The 23991-nt window shown below is 45.4% G+C and overlaps 1 protein-coding gene across 4 annotated transcripts in view; it reads left to right on the top strand.

The window, feature by feature from the left end:
• The window catches only part of LOC146009081 (protein FAM13A-like), a 57303-nt gene that overhangs the window by 9647 nt on the left and 23665 nt on the right, over nt 1-23991 (top strand). Inside the window, exons 1-4 of one of the 4 annotated variants that reach the window (XM_083149118.1) lie at nt 9061-9147; nt 17906-17968; nt 20229-20406; nt 23619-23828. In XM_083149118.1, coding sequence (XP_083005244.1) covers nt 17939-17968; nt 20229-20406; nt 23619-23828 — 418 coding nt within the window. In that variant the 5' untranslated portion in view covers nt 9061-9147; nt 17906-17938. Of the gene's footprint in view, nt 1-9042; nt 9148-17905; nt 17969-20228; nt 20407-23618; nt 23829-23991 lie in introns of those variants that run through there. The other 3 variants (XM_083149119.1, XM_083149120.1, XM_083149121.1) reach the window with 3 other exon arrangements.

Raw genomic sequence — 23991 nt, 5'->3', positions numbered from 1 at the left:
CTTTCTCATTAAATTAACCTTGTTTTCTGCCAAAACATAATATATTTTTATAAACACAATGTATTCTTAAAAATAATCTTTTAAAATGTATACTAACATTACATTTTAAGTAGTATATATTAAATATATCTGATAAAGCACCACCTCAGATCTTTTTCTGTATACTGTAATGATTTCGTGTTCCCATTAGGGTGGCCAATCCCGGGATCGGTATCGGTGGGATCCCGGGATTTGGCCACAAAATGTCCGGGAGTATCCAATCCTGGAATTTTGGGATTAGACTGCGCTTGCGCAACGTCTGAGCACCCGCTCCGACACGGCCTGACTGATCCAGACCCCGGCGTGCGGCCTGCACAGCATGACTAGGTCATAGGTCATGCTGCGCAGGCCCCACCTCCGCCACCGGAACCCACCGCATTGTGACGACTGCTCCCTGCGGCACATAGGATGTCACATACACCCAGTAATGCACCCGCCGACCTTCTCCTCCTGGCTGTTCCGCTGCAATGCTGCTGCCTGTACCACTCCCCAAGTAAATTAATGTGGGGGACTGGGGTGATTATTTTATTAGAAAATAAGGTTGATTGAACGCTCAAAAGAAATCCTAGATTGTATAGGTGTGTACCCAGCTTTACATTGTCAAATGTCAGTCCATTTTTAGTCACAGATGATGGGTTCAAAGTACCAGTATTAACATATATACTTACAACTCATTATAATACAATATATATGTATAACAGAACAACAACAAAATATGTGTAGTATTGTGTGACTGTGGAGGTTATTCTGATCGTAGCGGCCTAACGTGCGTACGTTCCAAAACAACGTACGCTCTCCGTACGCAGCCGTTGGGGTTAAGTCCACCCACAAGTCAGCCGCATACGTACGGCCAGAAACAACGTCAAAGGGGAGTGGCGTACAATTGAGCGTACGCCAACGTACACAGACGGGCCAGCCCTTACACCCCGACAACTGGCGTACAACTGAGCGTACGCCACCGTTTACGGACATCTCTCGTCCGTCTTCCCGCCGACTTCTTGCGGAAATCTGAGCGTACGCCAGCTTGCACGGACGGGTCGCTATTGTTTTCAATGGAAAACTCAGCTTATGTCACCGCTCGTGAGAGTGAGCGTACGTCCGTGTACGCTGGCATACCCTTCACATATATGGACCTGCAAATCTTGCCTTTCAACTAGAATTCTGACAATTAATTAATTATTCTATTTGTTATTCAATTATTGTTTTCTATTAACTCAATTGTCTACCTTAATAAAGACCCTAATAAAACAACATTTTAACCCTCATTACATGTATATTTGTTATGTTCTAATGTGGCATTTTAATCACTATCTATGTGTCCCCATATTGCTGTTACTTTTAAATCAAGTTATGTTGGTGTTTCTGTATATGTACTAAATTATGTCCATAATTAGTTTGTCCAAAATGTGTAACATGTATACCTACCCTGATGTTATGTGTGATGTTTTAATCGAACAACATTAAACATTCATGCATTTTCACTATGTGTTATTTTACTCAAAAACACACACATTCACACATCAATCATTACCCCTCACCTCAAATTACAAATATAACTTACATTACACATCTGTATGTACCTACCCTTACAAGCCCTCTAACATATTTATTATTAAAAACACAGGCAATTTATAACAGAATATAAACTTTTATTTTTAACAAACATAATAAGGGGGGGGGGGATAAAAATAAATTAAATGCGGGCCTCCAGTTGGGAAAAAAGGATGTTCAAATACAGGAGGGTCAGGAATATCTCCCGAATTATTGCTGCCACCTCCTCCTGGTGCTGTTCAGTGTCTGTAGTGAAGGGATAAAAAAAAAAATTAATATATAACATACACAAATGTTTGTTGTATTTGTACATAATAAAAAGTTGTGAGTTATGTGTGAAGGCCACATACATTTTTAAACTACATTGAAGATGGGTCTGCTGTAAACACAGTACTAAAAAATAATATGTTAACACACACATACTGTACATAGTAAATAACATTAATTAAATTACTCCTTCTTGGATGAATGTATGCTGTATCCCAATTGGTAGTTTGGTTTTGGGGGACTCTCCTCTAACCTCACAATTAGGCTGTGCTATTTAAGGGTTATGACATTGTTGCGGCTTAAGCACTCCTTACTATTTTAAATTTAGGACATTGCTGTACAAATTATAGGCCTACAGCTATGTTTGTAAAGCATGCATCCGCATGGCCTCACACAGTATTAACAAAACAATCTCTACATTTATGTTGCACATCATGCTGGGAACTGGAGTTACCCAACACCTGGACCCACATAACTACAACACCACTAATGTCGGATATCTCATTGGATGTACTGTTATGTCAATTATTCAAGGGGTGAGGCATGGCCACACTCCAAAAAACCACCAAGGGGACCCTTGTTCCTGGAGAAGGACAGGCCACACCTCATGGTCGCCCTGCAGTGATATGTTGCAACTAATGTTGATGTTGGATACACATATGTGGTTGTTGTGATTGTTTATGTGTAGAAATGTGTAGGTAAACATTAGACACATTATTTACTTACGGCTACTTGAGCCATCCTGGTCGCCGCTGGTTGGGTGTGCGGTGGTTGGGGGGGTCAGGAGCAAGGGGGATGGGATTGGACTTTGGATGCTGGTAGTGGGTGTGAGTGGGGATTGGAGAGGTTTGGGGGTGGGTGGTGGAGAGGTGTAGGGGGGTTGGAAATGGGGTGGGGAGGGGGTGGGGGTAGGGGTGTGGGTGGGAGTTGGGGAGGGGGTGGGGGTTGGGGAGGGGGTGGGGGTTGGGGAGGGGGTGGGAGTTGGGGAGGGGGTGGGGGTTGGGGAGGGGGTGGGGGTGGGGGTTGGGGAGGGGGTGGGGGTTGGGGAGGGGGTGGGGGTAGGGGTGTGGGTGGGGGTTGGGGAGGGGGTGGGGGAAGGGGATGGCGAAATTTGGTGGGTCCCAGCTTGACCCATTGTCTCCTCGTCTTCCTCCTCCTCTTCCTCTTCCTCCTCCTCTTCCTCCTCCTCTTCCGGCTGCTCCTGGGCTGCCTGCTCCTGGGCTGCCTGGTCCCGGGCTGCCTGCTCCCGGGCTTCTATGCGGGCTCTTGCCCGTGCTGAAATGTTCATGTTGATGGCATAGAAATCGAAGATTGGGTTTCATAAAAAAGGGGGAAAGAAAAATTCACATTAGTCATGCTCATAACCTTCCAAATTATCATTGCTGTTATATTTCAGACATTTATCATGCAAACTAATTGATATGCTACACCCAAAAACTGAGCAACTACTTAAACCCCCCCCTATACACCCCCTATACACCCCATATACACCCCCTATACACCCCCTATACACCCATATACACCCCCTATACACCCCCTATACACCCATATACACCCCCTATACACCCCATATACACCCATATACACCCCCTATACACCCCATATACACCCATATACACCCCCTATACACCCCCTATACACCCCATATACACCCCCTATACACCCCCTATACACCCCCTATACACCCATATACACCCCCTATACACCCCCTATACACCCCCTATACACCCCCTATACACCCCATATACACCCCCTATACACCCCATATACACCCATATACACCCCCTATACACCCCATATACACCCATATACACCCCCTATACACCCCATATACACCCCTATACATCCCATATACACCCCCTATACACCCCATATACACCCCATATACACCCCCTATACACCCCCTATACACCCATATACACCCCCTATACACCCCATATACACCCATATACACCCCCTATACACCCCATATACACCCATATACACCCCCTATACACCCCATATACACCCATATACACCCCATATACACCCCATATACACCCATATACACCCACATACTCAGGAACATATTTATAAAAAGTATAGAAATCATTTGCAAAAAAACGCAGACATACTAGTCATAAAAACTTACATCGGGCAATATGGCGGCGAAGTGTACAAAGCAACACTGGCTGCCGCCGGCGCAGGTCAGACCAGCGCCGCTCAACTTGGCCCAGGCTTCTGCGGACGCCGGTCCGGGTGTATATTAGGCGGCGGGCAGCAGTATACGCCCGCCGCTTGTCCATGTTGGACACATATGGGCCCCTGGGCCCCAGGTGACGGTCCATGACCTCAACCAAGGCCAACAGCTCCTGTGTCGAAAACGCCCTAGCCCTGGTTGAAGTCATAGTGGCAATGGCGCAGTTAATAATTGCAGGTACATATATCACTTTTGGTGCTTGCTGATTGGTGTAAAAAATTGTTTGTTTGGTATTAACTTTATTAATCCTTCTTACATTAACAAACTGGATGCGAATAGAAACTTACGCGGACCGTTCCGATATACACACACCATAACCAACAGCATGCATTCAATGTATAGAGAGGAACTGTATATACAGTGTGCGTAAAAGAATACACGCAACCGTCTACTAATAAATACGCTGCTAAAAGGGGCACAATACACCCATTTCCATGGAGAGACGTACTGTATATACAGTGTGCGTAAAAGAATACACGCAACCGTCTACTAATAAATACGCTGCTAAAAGGGGCACAATGCAACATGTTGGTGTATGACAATTTCATACTCATTACATATGTAAGGAAAGCATTATAACGTGATGTTTTGAAATGGGACTCACAAAGCATACACGAACTCCAACAGATACCAGCTGACAACACTCATCATTGGAATGACAGGTGCACACATTTCACGATGTAGCACACAATGCTCCACAACCTGTGTATGTGCATATACAGGTGATTGATCAGGTGCGTGGAGACCTGCGTAATTTAAGCGGCAATTATCGGCGGGAAATATCGGCGTAAATTAGCAAGTACATTGCGGGGAAAAATATACGCCCCCTTGTTCATGGCGGGAGATTAACATATAAATATTCAGTCAGATGCAGGCCAGAATTGCTGCAAACATGTCTAACTCAGACGATTCCGCAGCTGAGGACGCTCTACAGAGAGCACAAGCAGAATCCCTGCTTGAATCTTTACAGAAGAGGGAACAGGAGCGGAGAAGGAGGGCTCAAGAGAGAAGTAGCCTGCAAGACCAAGCGGGCCCCTCACTAACAGGCCCTGTTCAACCTCCACCAGCTCCACAAGGGCCAAGCAACCAGCCAGAACAAGAGGTTGCATCTCTCCAAACAGGTGTGACCCAGCAGGTGCATGTTGAGAGAACTGGGGCCACCAGAAAACGAGCTGCAACATCTAGGGTGAGGACTGAGCAGGATACCACCACCAAAAAGAGAAACCCTGCATTTGTAGAGGCAGAATTAAGAATTTTAGTGCCCAGAGCACGCAAATGGATCGAATTGCCAACCAGGAAGCCGGGTGCCAGTGCAAGGAGAAACCTTTGGGACAAGATCACAGAGGAAGTGAACCAGGTGTCACCAGTGGTCAGAGATTGGCTATCGGTGAAGAAAAGGCAAGTGTGTTTGTCCCCCTGATAATGTCATATGTGTGTACATATGTTACATGTATGTTTTGAGAATAATAGAAAGGTGTGTTTGTAGATAGTGCTACACTTCAATGTCACATGTGAACACAACCATGTCTAATAACCCACATTGATATATGAAACATGCACCATTGGTGTGATGTGAGGTTATGGGCACAGTTCTGCTCATGTGAAGTATGTGAAGTATGTGATGGGACAAGAGAAAGTGTGTTTTGGAAAGAGTTGTTGTAAAGGTGCCCATACACATTACAATTATTGTATACAATATTGTATACAATATCGCATCTCATAGCATATCGGTTTAGCGATGAGTACAAAAAGTATGTGCAGCACATACTTTTTGTACTAGATCTCATCTCATCTGATCTCATTGCAAAACCGATATGCTATGAGATGCAATATTGTATACAATAATTGTAATGTGTATGGGCACCTTTACATGTTCCATATGATGCAACTGAAACAAGAATGAGCAAACTGTGCACATGTAGCTGGTGAGAAACTACACATCCCAGTATGCCATCCCATAGTTAAATGACTCCATAATAACCACACTGTCAAGCTATGGTGGAATGTGTAGTTTCACAACAGGTGGAGGTGCCTAATTTGGCCATGGATGATGTCATTTCTGCATAGTGATCTATGTATGTGCATTTAGTGGCCTAATGAATGAGATGAGACACTGAAATGCCTCCTAATGGAGACATTAATGTGTGTGTGGGACACATATGGCTAAAAAACATCAGATCACCCACACTAGGAAATGTCACGTAGTCATGATGTTCACACAGACTTCAAAAGTACACTGAAGAGGAAGATGACTGACCGGTACAACCACAGCATGTCCACCGGGAGAGGTCCTATGCCCGATACTTTGGAGTATACCCCCCTGGAGCAGGACGCCTTGGACGTCATTGATGTGGCCGAGGTCAGGGGGATCTCCAATATGGACAGTGAGCTCCCGGCGGAGGTCTTTGATGCTGCTTTTGATGGTAAGTCACAGTAATGCATTGTATTTTGAAAGATATTTTTTAGTGCGTATGTGATGGTGACATTGTTTTCAATTATTATCCTAGCAGAAGCAGAAACCCAGGATGTACCGGCAGCATCTTCCTCTGCAGAGCCACAGGTGGAGCAAGTGGTCCAGCCTCCACCAAGAAGACACCCCCAGCCCCAGCCACAGGAGACATGGGATGAGAGCGTGATGGTGATGCTTGAGAGGATCGAGCAGCAAGGGGTGGATGCTGCGCTCCGTCAGCAGCAGATTGGGGAATTTTTGGAGGATTGGAAGGCCACAAACAGGCAGCAGTGTGAGGCCTTCAACCGCATGAATGACACTCTGGCGGTTGGCATGCAAAGCATTGGCCAACACCTCAGCCGCCTGAATGACATTCTTGCGGAGCTGCTGACCACCGCCAGGTCCCTAAGGGACAATCCCCCATCTGCTGGGCCACCCCAAGCTGCTCCCCAACCTTCCACCTCTGCTGACCCTCCTGTGTCCACTAGGGGAAGACGCCGCAAGCCATCTGACCCAAAGGCCCCTGTCCCCAAGGCCCCATCTAAAAGGGGGAAAAAAGGGCCCAAATAATGAGACCTGGTTCACTTCCTCTGTGGTTGGAGCCCAAATGTTTAAATTGCACTGGACATCCACTTCCTGAGTTGGCCATCGATCCATTTTCGTGCCATGGGCATTAAAGTTCTTATTTTGACCTCTACAAATGCAGGATAAATTTTTGGTGGTGTGTATCTTGCTTAGTATTCACCCTGGTTGTTGCAGTACGTATTCTGGTGTCCCCATTTCTTTCACCATTGCATTTGCAGGGTAACACATGTTTGGAGATATGCAACCTCTTGTTCTGGCTGTTTTTTTATTTTTGTGTCTATTTTATTTGTTTATTTGATTTATGACATGAAAGTGTCAAATAAGCTGTGATGCTGAACAGCAAATAAATTTATTTTACCAATTAAAACAAAATTGTTGTATGTGTAATTTCTTGTGTGAAACAAATACTAGATTTATGTGTACTTACTGACCAGGGTATTTTTGAACATTTGTTGAAGTGTGGTCGAAGTTTCCCATGTGTAACCCTCTCCATGGCCATTCCCATGTTCCTATCCAACTTTTCCCTGCTAATTAGTTTGTGTCAGCACATGTGCAGAGCAACTTAATAGGTGAGAAAGCAGTTTGTGTGCAGGTGAGGTAGCTCCTACAGTAGTAGGTAAAAGCAGGTCCAGAACAATGCTTTCCTCATGGAGTGGGTGAGGCAGACAAACAAGGGTCAAAAGGTACATTTGTGTAGGAATGCATATGTGTCCTCCCTAAAAAAAGATGTGTGAATCGGCCAAACATGAGAAAATTGCTTGTGAACAAACATGTTTACGTTTTTAAATATATATGATTTTACAGTGTCATAAGCAGATGTAGGAATCCTTTGTTAGAGAGATGTGAGTGCAATAATGTGATTGGTGGCATCTTACATCCAGAGTGTAGTCAAATCCAATTCATAGCAGATCAGATAGTGGTACAGTTCTGTATTTTGGGTACTATACAAAGATTGTGTGCAAAATAGTGGGCATGGGCTTAAAACATTGCTGAAACATCCTTTGTAGGTGTTAGATGTGGTTTATGTTATTGTATCATAAATACAAAACCTATGTTTGTATTAGAGTGAACACGTTGACACATGTCGACTTGTGTAGATTGAGTGTGCTACTGTGTAAAGTCTATGAAAGCACGTAGTGAATGTGTATAACTGTTTAGCAAATACCTACCTTAGCATATATAAGCAGGTCTTAAAAAGATTCTTACCTTAAATTAAACAAACCTTTAAATGTAGAGAAGTATAGAAAGATAAGCTTCCAATGTGTTTGAGTGCTGTGTGTGGCTTGCAGGTAGTGAAATCATGGTTTGGACTTAATAGACTGCAGCATTGCTTATTACATTCAGGTGTATGTGTTTGAGTAGTAATCAGCGTAAATTAGCAAACCCAGGCGCACGCTGGCATGCGGTATCTGTAGGGGTGGTTTGAGATGGCGGTTGGCGGCCGCCTGTTTTGTGTCCGAAATGAACGGTGCTTTAGTCGATCGTGCGGTAGTAGCACCGCTCATTTTTGGTGCACACCCCCGTGTACGCCCATGTTTACGCCCATTTTCCCTCATTATTTCGGCCGCTCCCCTCATCACGCCCCTATGCCGCCCCCAATGCCCGTACACTTGCGTATAGGTTTTTTCGCACGTAGAGACCCGTCCGTAAGTGTTGTGGAGTGTTCGCGCCTGCGCATTAGCGAATGTACGCATGCGCAGATCATAAAAAACCCCGGGACGTACGCGTACGGCCCGGCCACACCAACCAGAATAAGGCCCTGTGTCACTGCAGCCTCTGAGCTTGGTCCCTTTCTCTCACCAGGTGCACCCATCAAAACCCCCCAAAACCAGCAGTGGTTTCAAAACCATATGTAACAACCCCCTCTGTGGTAAGGTTTTGACCACACCCCCTGTTGGTACTGGTGGGCATAGTCCTGAGTGCCAGTTAGTGACAGTTAGGGAGAAGACAGGGGAAAGGTTGAGTGCAGGGCAGCTGTGTGGCCACAAGGAGACCTGGGCCTGCCATAGAGAGTCAGGTAACAGCGATAACTTCACCTGTAGAAAGAGAGGGGGCAATAGGCTGTGAGGGGCAGATGTATTAAGCCTGGCAAAGAGATAAACAGGAGATAAAGTGCATGGTTAGTGCTGACCCCCCCCCGGCGACCCCCCCACCGTCGACCCGCTGACCGCACTGCCCCGGTGGCAGTGTAATCAGTAGCCCATAGGCTACAATGGTCTATCGCCATCTCAGAATGACAATAGCCCAGGGATGCAAAACGATGCTGTCTGATGTTGAAACATCGCCGGGCAGCTTTGCATTCCCCATAGAAACGCTCCGTCCTCTCTTAAGCACCGCTCACTTCTCTCCGCACACTGCGCAGGGACCACCAATCCCAGGGCATTCATGTCCTTCCCGCTCTCCAGAAAAACAGGCAAAACTCCTGGGTCCCAAAGTCCTCTGTGTGGTGAGTGCTGCTGCGGGGTGGTGGTTGCCTAGCAACCCCCTGAGGAAACCTGCACAGCACCAGTATATAGGTTGCGCTGGCCACCAATGTCATTCAGTGACACAGAAAGGGGGTACCCTCTGCAGGGTACAACAGCAAGCCTTGCGAATCAACCAAAATAACCCCCATGGTGCATACACATTTCTGACTGATTTGCATGGAACTTTGAATCAGCCCTTAGAGGTAATTATACTAAGAAGAGCGCCTGTATAGATTGCATTCCCATTTGAGTTTAAGCTTTTTTTTAAGTTTAAGCTTTTTTGCAAATAAAGCATGCACCATCAAAACAAATCATCAAAAACTTACCATTAAAAAGAATGCAACTAAAAACTAAAATAGAAAAATGTCTCTGTGAGATGCATGTTCTGAAGAATCCACTAAAGATCAGTTTGGTCTGTGCAGTGCTTCTCTGTGTAAAGGTGTAATTAAATGGTTAAAAATTATTGGTACCCCCCACCCTCAAAGTAAAACCAGCACCTTTTTGTGGATGAAGAAGCACTGTATACACAGTGTTTATAAATTACCCCAGAGAATGACAGAAGAACCCTTATTCTTTTCCATGTTCTGCTTAACAAAAGAGAAATGTAAGGCTGAGTTACGCCATCTAGTGGATATATTGAGAATTGCAGACATAAAGGGTGACATTCTATGGGATGCGGTAAAATCCGCATTTTTTTTATCGCACCTAATCACACTTTTGAAAATCGCAAGATTGGGCCGTTTTTCGCATATTTAATGAGATGCGAAAAACGGGCCAAATAGTGCGAATAGGTGCGATTTGATGCGATTTGATGCGATTTCTTTAGTCCTGAAAATGTGCGATTTACAGGTCTGAAAATCGCACGTTTGCAGGAAATCGCAATTTAAAAAAAACAGCGCGGGTTCCCCCACCAGAGCATAACCAGCCCCGGGCTCATTGACCCGGTGCTGGTGACATAAAATCACGGTCCCCGACAAATAGGGGTCCCCTTGATTTAATGAAACCAGCACCAGGCTCAAGGTCCGGTGCTGGTTCCCGAAATACGGGGGACAAAATGACTAGGGGTCCCCCGCATTTCAAGAACCAGCACCAGACCCAACCAGCCAGCAGGGTAATGCCACAGCCGGGGGACACTTATTATATAAGTCCCGCGGCCAAAGCATTATCCCCGTGGCTGGTCAGCATGGGCAGGGGTCCTGGGGAAGTGGGGACCCCCCCAATGAAGGGGTCCCCCCCTCCAGGACTTACCAGCCCATGCTGAAAGGTCCTGGGCTCCAGGGCTGATGTCTCCGGGGTCCAGGATCCGAAGTAGTCCAAACTTTCTCGGCTCCTGATTGGCCGCTAGGCGGCCAATAGAATCATTCTGAGGAGAGGCGCAGAAGATGAAACATCTCTGCGCCTCTCCAGTTCGTGAGCGGGTACCAGCCGGGAGCAGCGCGTCTGCCGGAGAAGATGCCGAGGTCGTCGCCAGGGACCAGGTGAGTAGGATTTCCTTCCTTAGGTACCCCTTTTGGACTACTTCGGTTCCTGGACCCCGGAGACATCAGCCCTGGAGCCCAGGACCCCGGACCAGCCCTGGAACCAGGACCAAGGCCCCGGAACCGGACTCTTTAGCCCTGGAGCCCTGGACCCAGGATCCAGGGACCGACCCACGGGCTCAAGGTAGGTAAGTATCAGTATGTGTGTGTTATGTATGTATTTAACTTTTTTTTTTCAGGGTGTCAGTGTGTTTTATTTAACATTTTTTTTACTGTAGAACTACAAGTGCCAGCGGGCCCTTTAATGCATGCTGGGACTTGTGGTTCTCCAAGTCCCAGCATGCGGGGTAGGCTTGCTGGGACTCATAGTTCTACAGTAGAAGACAATAGTTTTTATTCTTTTTTTTACACTTTTCATCAGCCCGATGCCCACCGCCCAGGGGCATCGGGGACAGCCCCGGACTTTCAGCATGGGCTGGTAAGTCCTGGAGGGGGGGGACCCCTTCATTGGGGGGGGTCCCCACTTCCCCAGGACCCCTGCCCATGCTGACCAGCCACGGGGATAATGCTTTGGCCGCGGGACCTTATATAATAAGTGTCCCCCGGCTGTGGCATTACCCTGCTGGCTGGTTGGGTCTGGTGCTGGTTCTTGAAATGCGGGGGACCCCTAGTCATTTTGTCCCCCGTATTTTGGGAACCAGCGCCGGACCTTGAGCCTGGTGCTGGTTTCATTAAATCAAGGGGACCCCTATTTGTCGGGGACCGTGATTTTATGTCGCCAGCACCGGGTCAATGAGCCCGGGGCTGGTTATGCTCTGGCGGGGGAACCCGCGCTGTTTTTTTTTTTTTTTTTTACTGTTTAACCCTTTTTTTCAAACAGAACCCTGCACAGATCTCAATGAACTGTGCAGGGTTCTGGCTAATTCGCCCATCAGAACCTGGTCTGATTTTTGGGCGAATTTTAGACACATTTATACAAATCGCATACCATTAAATATGCGATTTGTATACTTTTCAATGTGAAAACATCTGGATGCGATGTGCTGCGAAAAACAGCCATGGCATTTCCAGAATGTCAAATTTGTTGGCCAAAATCGCACTATTTTCACATTTTCGCAGCTCATTAAATATGCGAAAATGGAAAAACATGCGATTTCGGCCGTTTTTTCCGCAAAAAAATCGCAAAAAAAAAAATACGCATCCCATAGAATGTGACACAAAATTTCTACTTAAAAGTGAGGATGACCAAGTTCGGATCCTAGAAATCCAAAAAATTCGAACTTACCTGGCCCGACCCATTTTCGAGCGGCTTGTTCCGTCCCACTGAAAAAGTAGACAACGAGGCCGAACGTCATCTTCCAGCTATTGGATTCTCGTGAGACCCAGCCTCTATGTAAGTCCTGGTCATCGGCTCCATCCTTATTCCCGCACTTGATTGCAGACAGCACGGACATAGGGCGGTATTCAATGAGGCTGATTCGCCAGGTTTTTATGGCGATTTTGTGCTGTAAGGCGAATTTCTGACTAAAACGGTGAATCACCCTATTCAATGACCAGATGGCGAATACATTTCAAGGTTTTTTTCGCCATGATTCACCGAGTAGCAATCGCTATCTTTTTATGGTGAAGTGGAAGGTGAACTTTTAAAATAAAGTGTTTTGTTTTTTACAATTGGTGTCAAAAAATCTGGAATTTTATTCTGAGGAGGGGTATGCTATTTTTATTCATGTGCTGTAAGCACATGAATATATATTTAATTTAAAAAAAATATATATATATATATTTTTACACAGAGCAGCCAGCAGGGGGCCGGAGCCGAGCCGCTCATTAGATATTCATATATTCACTTCACCCGATCATTACATATTCATGATCGGGTGTAGTGAATATACGCGGTCCCCTGCTGGCACCCCCGGGGGGCAGCCTGTGCTGCCTGGCACCCGGGGAGCCCACCTCCCCCCCACAAACGTTCTGGGGCAGGCAGGGAGACTTCCATCTCCCTGCCTGCCACCGTCCTCAGGCTCCCTGCGGCGTTCGCCGCAGGAGCTCAAATTCGCGGGTCAGGGGCAGCGAGCCCCTGACTCGTTGAATACCGGAGCCGGCGAGGCTCCGGAACGCGGCGACCAGTGGCGAATGTGCAGCGAATCCTAAACAGGATTCGCTGCACATCGCCAAAATCCACATTGAATACCGCCCATAGTGTTAATAAATATTAGTGATAGGAAGCCGAAGCTATATATAGAAAGTGAGTGAGAGAGAGAAAAATTAAATGTAATTAAAATATTAAAGAAATAGTGTTAGTGAGAAAAAAATACTGCTAATTGTTAATAGAATGTAAAGGTGTGTCACACTAGAGCCACCCTGCCCAACCAGTCCAGGGGCACCGCACCCCACACCTCCATTTCCCTAAATTTGGTCTGTGATTAACCAGCAAGGAGCCACATGATAATGGCTCCTTTCTTAAATACTGTATATCTAAACTAAGAGCTACCTACCTTGGAGCAACCCCATAATACTCCATGAGGTATACATGGGATAGGCGAGTGGCAGCGAGGGGGGTTTGTACTGCGAGGATGGCTTTTTTTGCCGTCTAGCCCCCTCGCCGGTGGCATGCTGTATTCTATGTTCCGGGAAAATCCTTAACATCAGAGGACAGCAAGGTTTGCTGCAAATGCAGTGAGCACCCTTCATATAGTGGCGAGCCTCTCTATTTTGGTGGCCGCACTGGCCGTTTACACCTCACCCCAGGGAGCAGGCGAGGTGGAAACAGCGAGTGAGGGGGAGTTAATTGAATACTGACCAGCAAGCTATGATGGCGAACAATCGGCACTGCTCGCCATCATAGCTCGCCATTAGGCATTTAATATATTACCCCCATGCGGCAAATCAGGACCTGCACCTCCTTGTAATAAAGGCTTCTCTCTCACAACATACATATAGTGGTAGATGCTCAGGAGTAGATTTATTAAGCTTGACGAAGTGATAAATTGTCTGGTTTTTATCACCGGCCAATCAACTCCTAACTGTGAAGTTACAGGCTTGGTTTGAAAAATGACAGGTAGGAGCTGATTGGCCGGTGATAAAAACCAGACACTTTATTACTTCACCGAGCTTAATAAATCTGCCCCTCAATTAGTTCCGTAATACCACTCTGGTGCATGAGGGAGGGGTTAGTACTGAGTAAGTAAGAAATACATGGTTTCTCCCAGCTCACTGAATGGTATTAGTAACCAGTCTAGAAAACTACATAATAAAATTCAGAGATATTGGTTACATATATTTGCTCAAATTTATATGTAAGCCCCCAAGCCGTCGTCAAGGCTTTTCTGTATATTGGGGGTCCCTAGTGCTATATCTAGGTGCAGGGAGCGGCACCCCCCAAATAAATACAGCATAAGCTAGAAAGCCCATTTTAATATAACTGATAAGAAGCCAAAGCTTGAATTACTCCCCGATTCCCCCCCTCCCCCCCCCCCCCCCCCCCAAATCTCCCCTGTGGCAGCGTTAATTTCCCACGATTCGCAGTAATTTAGACCAGCCCCTCCTCGAAGACCAGCGAATTGCAGGATTTGCAGTAATGGGTGCGGGGCTTGATGATGTCTACATCAGGTCCCGCCCCCCGAAGTGATGCTGACAGTCTCCTCTCTGGGCTACTCCCGGAGAAGAGACTTTAAAAGTAGCCATTACTCACTGCTTATTCTTCTAGATCTTTCTGCTGCATTTGACACTGTGGATCACACTCTCCTTTTACAAACACTATACTCCCTAGGTCTTAATGATACAGCCCTTTCCTGGTTCACATCTTACCTATCTGATCGCTCTTTCACTGTTCGCTTCTCTGACTCTACTTCCTCTTCACTACCTCTGTCAGTCGGAGTTCCGCAAGGCTCAGTCTTAGGTTCTCTGCTTTTCTCAATCTATACCTCCTCGCTTGGCAAACTAATCAGCTCTTTCGGATTTCAGTATCACTTATATGCGGATGATACTCAAATCTATCTATCAACCCCATAGTTATCACCAGTGGTTTTGGGCCGAGTCTCTGAATGTCTCTCTGCCATCTCATTTTGGATGTCTTCTCGCCAACTCAAACTCAATATTTCCAAAACTGAATTACTTATATTCCCGCCAACTAAGAACAGTTACCATCCTGATATCTCCATCACTGTTGACAACTCGAAAATCTACCCTACCCCACAAGCTCGTTGCTTAGGGGTCACCCTCGACTCTGACCTGTCCTTTGTTCCCCACATTCAATCTGTCTGAAATCATGTTACATGCATCTAAAAAACATATCCAAAATACGACCGTATCTCACACAAGACACTACTAAATCTCTTATCCATGCACTCATTATATCCCGCACTGATTATTGCAATAGTCTCCTAACTGGTCTTCCCAAGAACAGACTCTCACCACTGCAATCCATTTTAAATGCTGCTGCTAGGCTGATCTTCCTTGCAAGACGCTCATCGTCTGCTGATCCGCTCTGCCAGTCCCTCCATTGGTTTCCTGTATCTTACCGTATTCAATATAAAACACTTCTACTCGCATATAAAGCTATTAACCATACTGCACCAGCATATATCTCTGCACTTATCACAAAATATCTCCCATCTCAACCACTCCGCTCTGCACAAGATTTGCGTCTCTCATCTGAGCGGATCACTAGCTCCCATTCACTATTACAGGAATTTCATCGGGCTGCTCCCATCCTATGGAATGCCCTTCCATGCACAATCAGACTCTCCGCTAGCCTCCAAACTTTCAAGTGTTCCCTGAAAACTCACCTCTTCAGGCAAGCCTATCATACTTAAGTTCCACACGCATAACCCTTTGAGGCACTTATGTATTATATAGATTCCCTTCTGGACTTGTAACTTGTTGGGACTGCTATTCTATTACTGGTGCCTGTCCTTGTGTTTCTCTCCTATGTCCCTATAGATTGTAAGCTTGCAGCAGGGCCCTCTAACCTCCAAGTCTGTCTGTTACCCAGTTTGTTTTATCACTGTCTACTATTGTAAAGCGCAACGGAATCTGCTGCGCTATATAACAAACTGCAAGCAAGCAAGTAGCAACCCTGATGTATGTATGTATGTTGTGTGTTTGTGTACATATGCTGTGTGTGTTTATTTAGTCCTTGGTGGCCTCCTTGTTTTAAGTACCCTTGGCCCCCTCGAGCATTAATCTGGCTCTGCCCACTGAGGCCCACTGCTCCCACAGCACAGGCTTCTCCTTCATCTCCAGACGCTGGTGGCCATTTAAAATGCAGCACCGTCTGGTAAGCAAATCCAGCCCGGGCCCCGCAATTGCTAGTGGCAGCCCTGCTTAAAGGTGTAGAACCTCCTCTACTCTACCCACCGCAGCCACACAATAACGGATTACCTAAGGGTGACCATAGACATAAAAAATTAATTCTAAACGTATTGTTAATGGCGACTACTGGTCAACGTATATATAAAATTGGCAAGAATAACACCAGAGACAATAAAGAGACCACACACACAAAATATTCATTTTGTTTATCACAATTATCACTTTCTTCTTTTCTTATACTGATGGAGCCGCTCTCAGCCTGCCAACACTCCATATTTCTATACATGGTGAGCGCTGGGGGACGGACAGCGCACGCTTGCGTCTCACATGCACGTGCGTCCCATGTGCTTGTGCCCCATTCTGGTGGATGGGCAGGGACAGAGCATGACGATGGTGTGCCAGGAGCTACTCTTACGAGAGCAGCTGCATCTGTACTATAAACATACTTCACTGGCTTTTAATAAAATAATAAAATCTAACATTTGTATATAAAGGTTATGTTTTAATTATACGTGGTCTAACTAGTGGTATGCGGCCATTAGGCTGACATCGTCTAGGTCAACAGTAGATAAGTCGCCCACTATTGTTCAACAGCGCATGAAAAAGGTCGGCATGCAATAGTTTAACATGGTCAAAAGGTCGACATGAAAAAAGGTCGACATGGAAAATTCGTTTTTCATAACTTTTTTTTTATACCGACTTGTTCATACTTTACCATCCCAGTGGGCGTAAAGGAAAATATAATGCCTAAAGCATGGCGAGGGCAGTGAGACATTCGAGGGGAAGCAGTGCACTAAAACGGTGTCCATGTCGACCTTTGTCAACATAGACACAACACAGAGACAAAAAAAATCATGTTGACACTTTCTCATGTTGACTCTGCCATGTCAACCTTTTGCTCGTGTCGACCCTTTGATCGATGCATGACAACATCTTGCAGGTGTCAACCTTCTGCCTGTCAACCAATATCGGTCGACCTATTGACCTAATTATGCACATCCCTAACTCGGATCTAAGTTTATTACAGGATTTTATTAACAATGGTCCAATGATTATCCTTTATTCTTCTTCCTTGTGCAGATTTTTAAAATGCACACGTGACCTGGACCTGAACTGTGTGGGGTCCTGAGGACTGAGTTTGAGGACATGGGGGGATCCTTAGTCCAGTGTTTATAGTGTGCACCTGCATTCCTGTCCTGTACATTTCACCTGGTGCAGAAACTGAAAGCTGCTAGAGGTGTCTGTGTCATTTTGGCAGGACAGCACCATGGAGACAAGGACTATTGTTTTGTAGCTGATTACGTCTCCGTCATGTGACTGGGAGTAGCAACAAATGTTTGTCAGAAGTTCTCGTACACAAGAAAAATAGTATTTATCATTTTAAAATGTAGCAATCCTTTAAATGTTCTATTTTTCATTAAAGCAAACCTACATTTAAATATTGAGTCATTAAAAACTCTTTTTTTGTTTTTAATGTTGGGGTATTTTCTGGAAATGGCTTAAACGACACGGATTTAAGAAATTGGCTACGCACAGGATTCTGATACTCATAATGGGATCAGGTGTATCTATTTCAGGATGTGTAAGTACTGTAAATTACTTTTATTTATTTAGATACTGTAGGTACTTCATTGTTGGTGCACCTCTGATATGTCCTGGTCCTGCTTTGTCACCTGGTTGTCCAGCAATATTAATTTAACCCTGTTTATGCTGGAAAATACGTTTGAAGATAAGCAGCACATGTTTGAATTGGGTCAAGCAGTATGTTGACAGGCCTGGCAAAGTATGATGCTTATTTTTCTCTAAGTAAATATTGTTATAACGTATACTGTACATGGCTGCATATAGGCCCTTATTCTGGTTCACTCGCAATGGCAAATTCCTTCTCAAATGGGCAAAACCATGTGCACTGCAGGTGGGGCAGATGTAACTTGTGCAGAGAGAATTCCATTTGGGTGGGGTTTTACTTCAAAGTGAGATCTATATTCCAGTGTAAAAATAAAGCAGTCAGTATTTACCCTGCACAGAAACAAAATAACTCACCCAAATCTAATTCTCTCTGCACATGTTACATCTGCCCCCCTGCAGTGCACATGGTTTTATCCAATTGAGAAGGAATTTGCCCCTTTGCAAGTGAACCAGAATAAGGGCCATAGAGCTTGTGTTGTGCTCAGTATACTGAATGAATTTCTCTTGGTCGGCTTCCTCATTTATAGATGGATTTTACTAATCAATTACAATATGCTGTCCCTGCAATATATTTACATAACCATACAATTTGTTTTCTATGGTAATGATTTGTATAAAATATTACTACAGGTCCATACACACTGGGCGATTCTGTATGGACAGCGATGATGGGGAAAATCGTTGGGCTGAAAATCGCTCAGTGCATACAACCAAGCGATTGTCCTGGTGGTGGACGACTTACCATAGCAGGATCAGTAGATGGGCAGCGATGATGTGGGAGTGTACAAAAGCATTCACCACTCATCGCTGCCCCGCACACACTGGGCGGCCTTTGAGCTGAAAGCAGTATGGGCCTTAAGACTGAAATGTATTTATTATCCAATGCTTGTATCCACACTGTATAACATGGGATGTAGAAGCCAGTACATTCCATTTATGAAAACGCATATATGGTTATTTATGTATATCTATTTAATAAGCTCATCTCATTCATTATTACGTACAGGAAGTAAACAACCGTCACAGTGTAAATGTAAATATATTTGTTGAGTGCCGCAAACTGCGCAAAGAGAGAAATGTAACAGTGGGATTTGGTATGATCTAAGTTGTTTGGGAGAGTTACAAACTGGCAGGTGAATTAAAGGCACGCTTGCCAGAAAAGTGCCATTTTCCAGTGCAACCACCAGTATCCCATTGCAATCAGTGTCAGCTCCAGAGGAGGGGCTGCAGCACAGTAAATGCATATGACCTTTGGGAACCAGGGAACATATTTTAACATATCCCTTCACCATCCTTCGCTGCAAGGTGCCTCGTTCCGCTACTGCTTCAATCTGCACACTTTACCGCTACCAATTTGAGTACATGTGGATGGTAAGATATGAATAAGTAAAAAAAAAACTCATGTCAACTTTTTCAAGTGTCAAACACTGCCATGTTGATGTATTGTGATGTATTGTGTGTGTGTCGACCTTTTGTCAATGTTGACTTATTGATAGTCATCCAATTGATTGTCGACGTAGACATTGTCATCTGGATGCTCCTTATAAGGCTCCTCTCCAGGAAAAGACCTAGTGAGTGACAGCATGGTCCACCCCAAATTTCAGTGAAGTTTGGGTATGTGGAGAGTCTTAAATACGTAAATTTAAATTACTAGGCCCGCCCCCTTCATACTACATTGGGATTTCCCTGTTGCTCTCCCCATCCTGCCCGCTTCACTAGGAAAAGGATCTGGACACTTTTACGTGGGTGCAAGGGACTGCCTGATAGTATGCCTCACCCTCACCCTTTGCCATGGCATGTTGAGCCAGCGTCCGTGTCTGGCAACCATACTTGTTTGCACTCCATACCCAGAACAGAATGATTTTGAAATAATGATTTGCACAAGAATCATGCTTTAATAAAGTTGCATTTTAAAGTAAAAAAAAAAAACTATGGTCCTGATATTCAAAGGTGGACACTATTGCAGCCACTACTAACCGGGCTTCCTACTAAGACCCCCCTGGCTGCGGTGCGAATAAGTGATCACGTGAGAATACAGTATGTCCATATTACACAAGTACACAATGGCCTGTGATTAGCTACTGCTAGGGGTACAGCGCATATTGTTGGTTGTTTATAAAGCTTATGTTTTTTGTTTTTGTTTTTTTATCCAGCAATCTATATCTGCCGCTAAAGTAATACTCAGCACCAAAAAGATTTATCCAGAACACATGGAACAGAAGAAGTCTGAACATGCAGCGTTTGGTGTTTCACTTTCACAAGATAAACTGTTGGAGAACGGGGATGTTCCTTTGGTGATTAAAGAGGCTGTCGGGTATCTCTCCGCATATGGTATGTCATAGGACAATGGCCCTAGGGGTCATTCAGACCTACTCGCTAGGCTGTGTGTATCTGCTGCCTAATGAGCAAGTAAATGCCGCCCTGCCAAATGCACACCCATCCCCCCCCCGAATCCCCGCACTATAATGCGAGCGGATGTATACGATTACACTTGCGGTTGCACAATATCATTTGATGGTTACTCACCATCGAATGATTTTTCCTCTGTTCGTAATGAAAATAAGCCTGGACTTACATTTCATATGGCCGCTTTCTGACGAATTGGGGGCGGGCGCTGACATCATATGACATCATATACCCGTCCCTAGCAGGTAGGGCCATGCCTGCATTTGCTGGGTCCGCTCAGCGTTTCCATGGGCATGCCCGCCGTTTTTGTGAAACGCTGGCCGGACCCCAGCACCCGCCCCCTGCCTGTCACTTATTTTGCAGAAGGCGTTTGCTCCGGTGGTTTGCACATGCGCACAGCTCCAACCTCCGGAGACAGGGACGAATTTGGACGTGTGCAAACAGGTTTGAATCAGCCCCCTAATTTTAATCGGTTGCTATGGGTAACATCCTATCTTCAATAGAACACCCATCCTTGTAAATTTACCTCTAAGGGCCTGATTCTATATGGATCACATATGATACGCTGCACGCACTTACATGGAGGATTCCCACGGCCACCAGCATCTTGATTCTGCCATCCGACCCCCCCTCCAGTGCATGGGTCAGTGGTTCCAGTACTACTGGGGTCCACTGTGTGTGTGCCTGCCTCATTTCACTGGGACTCCTCTAGTAAATATCCCTACCAAATTGGCTGTTGCCTCCTCTAGCATCCCTCACAACTGTCTCCTCTGAGGTGGTGGCCATTTTGGGAGGAACTTTTCTAACAGTATTCCATGCAGTATTCCATGCTGTGCAGACAATTGCTGCAGGTTCCCCGTTATTCATTGAATTTATTCTTCACATCATCATCAAAGCATCCTTGAGGGGTTGAATTATTAAAAAAAAGTTATAAATGATAGTGAAGTATAGGGACGGAGTTTGGGTTGGGAGAGGTGAATGTTCATGGGCCGAATATGAGAATCCATTTATACAGGACATGCAGAAAGTGCAGGTGCATGCAGCAGGTTTGCAGCACTGGTGTGACTGTGTATAAGCCAGTCCTGCCCTGAGTCACAGATTGGGGGTGAGTGCTGTACTGCTGCAGCCTGCCCTGCATATGTTATTGTTCCCCAAAAAATGTTTATGAATTCACATCATCTAGACATCTATGATTGACAAGGGATGGGGGAGGGTTAATTATTACATTAGAGAGAGGCATGGGGGAGGCGTTTTTTTTTTTTTTTGAGTAGCTATTAATGGCCAGGTAAACTTATACTGTGTGGGTGTACTGCGTAAAGGGCATTGCTACTGTGTGACAATGGCCTTTATTCAGATCTGATTGCAGTACAAATTTAAATGGGCAAAACCATGTGCACTGCAGGTGGGGCAGATGTAACATGTGCAGAGAGAGTTAAATTTGGGTGGGGTGTGTTGAAACTGAAATCTAATTTGCAGTGTAAAAATTATGCAGCCAGTATTTACCCTGCACAGAAACAAAATAACTCACACAAATCTAACTCTCTCTGCACATGTTACATCTGCCCCACCTGCAGTGCACATGGTTTTGCCCATTTTCCTAACAAATTTGTACTGTCAGATCTGAAAAAAGGCCAATGTGTAAGGGGTACTACTACTGTGTACATAATGTGTAAGGAGCACTACAACTGTCACATAATGTGTGGTATAATGTGTAAGCAGCAGTATTGTGTGGCATTAGGGATTCTAATGTGTGGCGTAATGTGTATAAGGTTCACTACTGTGCACCTTATACACATTATAAGTGTATAAGGCATTATGTGAATAAGGGACATTACTGTTTGATGCAATGTGAATATGTAACACCATTGTGTAGCATAGTGTTTATGAGGTGTACTACTTTCCAGCGTAATGGGTACTACTGTGCAGCATAAATGGAATTAGTGATTCTATTGTGTGGCCACAACCCTTTCTAATGAGACCACCCCATAATGTGGAGAGGGGAGGGAGATGCCGCCAATGTGCTTTTGTGCACAGGACACCAAAATTTAAAGTCATGGGGAAGGGCCATGGGCACATAATAGTACCAATTCACATTACACCACACAGTAGAGTCTGTTATTTACATTATACCAAACAGTGCCACTTGTAATCATTCCGCCAGGTAGAGCTCCTTAGACACATTGCACTAGGTAGAGCCCCTTAGACATACTGCACCAGGTCTTTGTAAACACACTGCACTAGGTACTCCTTCACCTTTTATTCTCGATTTTTTTTTAAAACAAGAAAGCCGCCTCTTCAGCGCATGCGCGGCAGCCTACAAGCCAGAGAACGTCTACCCTCTAGCGCAGTGCCGTCGGTCGTCAACCCCTCCTCTGCTCCCACCTGCTGTATAGGAGCCAGAGAGAGGAAAGAGCAGGTCCGTCGTGGTGAATGGTGCTGCTGCTGCTGTGCGCTCCAGGTCACTTACTGCTGAGTGTGCACTGCACAGTGACCGGGAGCACGCTGCCCCCCACTCCTGGATAGATAGTGCGAGGAGCGCTACTCACAGGAGGGAGGGGGAAATGCGCCTGTGTGAGAGCGCAGCTGTGTCCTTGGTGGTGGAGCAGCTCAGACTGGAGTGGACGCATCAGAGCGGGTAAGTGTCAAACTCTCTGCCTATGAGTGTGTGTGTGCACTGGCACATTGCAGCCCATCATTAATTGCTGTGTCCCATGATAATAAGCAGGACATATGCCCTAAGACTGAGTGCTGCCCCCCTGTGCAGGCAGCGTGTGCCCTAATGCACTGCAGTTCACAGCATTAGCAGGAGGGAAATGCTACTGCTGAGTTACAGTGGTATTGTTTGGGACATACTTGTATGAAGGACACTATTATGATAATAAAGAGTGGACACATAGTCCTACAGGTACAACCGGCCCTTTGAGGGTGACCAAACTGCTGATGCGGCCCCCGATGAATTTGAGTTTGACACCCCTGCTTTAGATAAGACAGAACATGTTAGGGGCCAGTTATTTATAAATATATGACAATAGTTATTTATCAAGGTCATGAAATATACAGTAGCAAACCAAGTCTGCATGTTACGTTACTGACTTACTGGCAGCATTTCAGTAACCAAACCAACTGCTTTCTTACAGGTCTGGAGCACAAAGGCCTATTTAGAATCACTGGCTCACGGAAGAAAGTATTAGCTTTGAAAGCAAAGTATGATGAGGGGGAGAAGGTGGATCTAAGCCACGATGGTGATATAGATAGTGTGGCCAGTCTTCTTAAATTGTTCCTAAAGGAGCTCCCAGAGGGTGTAATCCCAGAAACTATACAACCTTCCTTCATCTCTGTCTACAAAGGTAATACAATAATCAGGAATGAACATATACTGCTTACACAGGGATATTAACAATACACCACATCCAGCCAATCCAGGGGCCCATACACACTAGACAAGATTTTAATAGATACTGCTCAGAAGGGCCCTTTGATAGGTTCTCAAAACTTGTCCATTATGTACAC

Source organism: Crinia signifera, chromosome 6 (genome assembly GCF_055691185.1).
Source record: "Crinia signifera chromosome 6, ASM5569118v1, whole genome shotgun sequence".
Lineage (NCBI taxonomy): Eukaryota > Metazoa > Chordata > Amphibia > Anura > Myobatrachidae > Crinia > Crinia signifera.
This window is presented reverse-complemented; position numbering and strand designations above follow the sequence as displayed.